The sequence below is a fragment of the Octopus bimaculoides genome, chromosome 5, assembly GCF_001194135.2.
Source record: "Octopus bimaculoides isolate UCB-OBI-ISO-001 chromosome 5, ASM119413v2, whole genome shotgun sequence".
Lineage (NCBI taxonomy): Eukaryota > Metazoa > Mollusca > Cephalopoda > Octopoda > Octopodidae > Octopus > Octopus bimaculoides.
Genome location: NC_068985.1, coordinates 33676311 through 33681125, shown reverse-complemented (window position 1 = coordinate 33681125; position 4815 = coordinate 33676311). Strand labels below are relative to the sequence as shown.

General features: G+C 33.3%; 1 protein-coding gene across 3 annotated transcripts in view; it reads right to left on the bottom strand.

Annotated features, from left to right (window-relative positions):
• Positions 1 to 4815, bottom strand: part of LOC106869179 (beta-arrestin-1) — a 275729-nt gene that overhangs the window by 33172 nt on the left and 237742 nt on the right. For all 3 annotated transcript variants that reach the window (XM_052968277.1, XM_052968278.1, XM_052968276.1), the window contains exon 4: positions 1846 to 2087. In XM_052968277.1, coding sequence (XP_052824237.1) covers positions 1846 to 2087 — 242 coding nt within the window. The remainder of the gene's footprint in view (positions 1 to 1845; positions 2088 to 4815) is intronic.

Genomic DNA, 4815 nt, shown 5'->3' with positions numbered 1-4815 from the left:
TATATATATTCTTTTACTTGTTTCAATCATTAGACTGTAGCCATGTTGGGACACTGCCTACATATCATCATCATCTTCGTCATTTAATGCCTGTTGTCCATGCTGGCATAGGCTGGATGGTTTGACCAGGGCTGGCAATTCTAATTTTCACAGCTATACTCTTGGAGAATCGACCTCAGCTACTAACTCAGGCACCTAGATAATGGAAGCTATCTACTACCTCTAGCTTACCCACCTGGCAATTGATGGAGTATCTATCCATCCATCCACCCACCCATCCATCCATACATACACACACACACACATATATGTGTGTATGTATGTATCAGGCATGTACTGTGAGTAAATACTCAGAGTAGATAGTAAATATCAATAAAGTAAATTACTTGTTGATAAAAGGCATTGTAATCAGAGGCTGCCTTTGACCAGCAATTGACTTCTTCTGAACTCTGGCATCTCATGTATTCTGGCATTTACTGATCCTATGATGACAGGCACGAATATCCTTGCCAGTCATTATGGACTCAGCAGTGAATGTTGATGGAGTATCGTCATCACAAAATAGATGAACAGTATCCTTTGTTCAAACAAATATGGATTCAGATTCAGTTGATGTCAAAAAAAAAGTGTCCTTAAATGTGTCACTCCCATTGAGGTTGATACTTCTGTTGTTGGTGGGGGTGTGTGTGGGAAGAAACAACAGCATACCACACATGATAACAGAAGAAATGATGGCAACTGAACAGATACCATTTGCCTTAACTCTTTATTTACAATATTTCTGCTGAAATTAAGGTAGCGAGCTGGCAGAAATGTTAGCATGCTGGGCAAAATGCTTAGTGGTATTTCGTCTGTCTTTACATTCTGAGTTCAACTTTGCTTTTCATCCTTTCAGGGTTAATAAATTAAGTACCAGTTGCGTACTGGGGTTGATCTAATCGACTGCCCCCTTCCCACCACTCCCCCCAAATTTCAGGCCTTGTGCCTTGAGTAGAAAAGAATATTTTTGTTAAAATACACAGCCATTGTTTCATTTAAGAATAATAAAGAATTTAATAAACTAATCTGTCCTGTTAAGCTGATGTTTGGAATATAAATTACAAAAGAATTTTGAAAAAAGATTTCAGTTTTATGCTACTTTAAAATATAAAGTTGTTATCATAGAACAAGAAGTAGTCTAAGGAGGGTTGGTGTTGAAAGGGTTAATCAACTGAGAATAGAAGCTGATAGGGCCAAGATGGCACACAACAATTGTGGACACAGTCCTTGTGCATCATTGAGGTACAGAATCTGAAACTATGGAGTTTCTACTGAGATGCCCTCCCTCTAATATAAGAATCATGCACTTCAGGTCTTGTAATGTACAATGAAGATGTAAAGAAATATGTTTAGCTTTGGATGGACAAAACCAGCTGAATGTGAAATGGATCTGCTAAGAAAAAGTAACTGGAAGAATGTTTCATTTACTCTAACTCAAAGTTTTCCTTTCCTAAATTTTGCACCAATGCAACAACTGATTTTATAAAATCTAAACACATGAAAGGAAAAGTTGATTAGATTTGAACTAAAATACTCTCCAGTATTCAATTTAATGTATTCACTATGATGTCAAAATTCAATACTTGTCATTTCATCATCATCATTTAATGTCTATTTTCCATGCTGGCATAGGTTGGATGGCTTGACAGGAATCACCATTGCCAATGCTTTTTATTTGGCACCAGCAACCACACCAATGATTTTTTAGATAATCAAGTGAATATGAAGAAATTTACAAGCTACGAAAAAAAAAAATATCTGGTGGTAGCTGAAATACAATGGCACAACTTGAAACAGAATACTTACTTCAAAATAAAACGGGTAAGCATTTGGACCAAGCTTCTTGATGAGTCTTCCTTGGAGTCGTGTCAAAGGTCGTTCTTGGTCTTTTGGTGGTGGATACACTTGTACAGATGACAGAAAGAGGTCTTTGCGGAATGTAAGTCCTAAGACATCCAAATCTTCTCTGCCATAGCGAAATGCAGCTAAGATATGAGCATAGACCTTGCGATCCTTTAAGTAATCTGGCTCCACAAGGATGACACCATCTGTAAAGAGGAGAAACGAAAGTGGGAAACTTACAGTGTTTATAAAATTATGGAAATCATGATGTATGTGTCATATAACTCTGTGGAGAGAAATGCAGCTAACTTAATGGATTTATAAAGTAAATAGATAAAAATATGGGTAACATGAATTGCTAAGCCCCAAATAAGCCCTCCTATCAAAGGCTTTGCATTTATGGACACTCACTCCATCTTGTTTTCAAGAATAATGTATCTAGGACTAAATTATTCAATTTATCCTTTTCATTTTGAAGATGATAGAGTATAATTTGAGGTGGATTTGCATATTATTTCTAGTAATTTGATCAGCAACATGGAGGCTCCCTCACTACCTCATGGGTATAGTTAAAGTTGATATGCTAAAAAGGCATCTTATGTATTTAGGAATAATTTATAGGATGTGAAACAGACTGAATATTTTACAGTTTTCTCATCCATAAGAAAAAAAAATCAGTTTTTTGAAATACATAAAATAAATGCCAGTAATACTTAGGAAGGTAACTGAGAAACAAACTGAACTGTATAAGTAGTAATAAGCAAAATAGGTTTTTGGTTGTATGTAATAAGTATATACATATATTATGTAAATGAATGAAAAGGTCAGAGACACAGTACTCAACAGATGAACCTGAAATGTAAACCAGTGAACAAATACAAACACAAGATCACACAAACAGTGAAGGATATAAATATATCACTTAATTGTAACAATTCTCACCTGAAGATCAAAGTGGCATGAAACTTTCAGTTCCCCAAAAAACTCTGTGTGTATGTACATATATACTTATATATATATATATCATCATCATCATCATCATTATCGTTTAACGTCCGCTTTCCATGCTAGCATGGGTTGGACGATTTGACTGAGGACTGGTGAAACCGGATGGCAACACCAGGCTCCAATCTAATTTGGCAGAGTTTCTACAGCTGGATGCCCTTCCTAACGCCAACCACTCAGAGAGTGTAGTATATATATATATATATATATATATATATATATATATATATATATATATATATATATATATATATATATATATACATACACATATACATACACACACACGCGCACGCACACACATATATGTATGTATATATGTTCAGATATATATAGAGGGTGCAGTGAATAAACCGTCATCTCAAATATGCAAAAATGAAAATAACACTGACATCTCATTTTAACAGATATATTTACCAAAATTACATAAAAATGTATTGAAATACTAAAGAATTTACCCCTTCATTTTCCCTTCAGATTAGGAACCTCCCTAAGATGTTTTTTAGGTTAATCAATAAGAACTTCCCCTTAGAACATAAGTATCATTCTATATTTAATAGATCATCTTTGAAATTATCCTATTCTATGGCACCAAATTTGGGGTTGATTATAGCAATAAATGATAGATTTAAATTGCGAAATAAGGTTGATAATAACACTAGTATAGGATTGTTCTAGGGACAAAAATGCAACTCCCAATCCTGTAACGCCAGAACTTTAAATAAGATTATATCCTGTTTCCGAGATGTTTTATTACCAGATTGTCTACTCAATCCCGAAACTGACTTTTAAACAGTCAGTGCCTATGAAAGAATGTCATATAAAAATGTGAAGTAAACACATTAAATGATCCTAAGAAAGTATATATAGGGAATAATATTGATTTCAAAGTTAGGTGCGGGGCACATTTAAACTTGTTTGTAAATAAGTATCTAAAAACTCAACGGCCTTGGCCATTTATATCAATAAATAAAAAAAATGGTAATAATAAATACTTTTTAATATGGTCTACAATGAGTGAATCCACTCCATATAATAATCATGCAAAAGTTTGCAAATTATGCATTAAGGAAACCATTAACATACTACGAACGGATACAAAATTATTGCTTGAGAAGATCACTGAGTGTTTGATCTCATGTCAGCATAAGTACTTTTCTACTTTAAAATTTTTCTCACTATAATAATTAATCAATCTATACACTTTAAATTAGCTTACCCCACCAAATTTTGAACTCATCCTAGGTTATATTCATGCATATTTCATGGACAAGCTAAATATATAAATTTTGTAAAATTTTTTGTAATTTTCATAATAGTTGTACAGTATGAACGTTTGTTCAATGACCTGGAATCCTGGAATTTATGAAATTTTTATACATGAATATAATTAAAACAGCTTAAACATATTCTTATACTATCATGAATAGTTTTATGATTTTATTTAAAATTCTGAATCTGTACGTATTCTCTGATAAAGGAAATTGTGGATTACTGAAGTTGACAAGGATTTACCCACACACTTCTTCGCACATTCCTGGAAATGGCCGTAGGAGTCTTTCGTATTTATTGGATTTGTTTGAGGATTTCCCTTTTGGATATTGTAAACTGTCATCTCATCAGGTTGAGACTTTTTGATTTGTCTGTATGTATTAATACAATTCTTTATCTGACATTGATTTGGGCATGGAATTACACTATAATATGTATACATCTGTTTTTATATGTTATATGTTTGCATATTTATAATGCCTTATATATATACCCTCTGTATTTAGATATATGTTGGCTTTGATGAGGAGTATTATAGATCTGGAAATTTGTCTCCATCTAATTAATTAATCCTACTAATCGCTCACTAAATTGAGCCCTATGGTGTTGTTTCTTGAAAAGAGTTCACCTCTTTGATTTTTCATTACCTATATATAT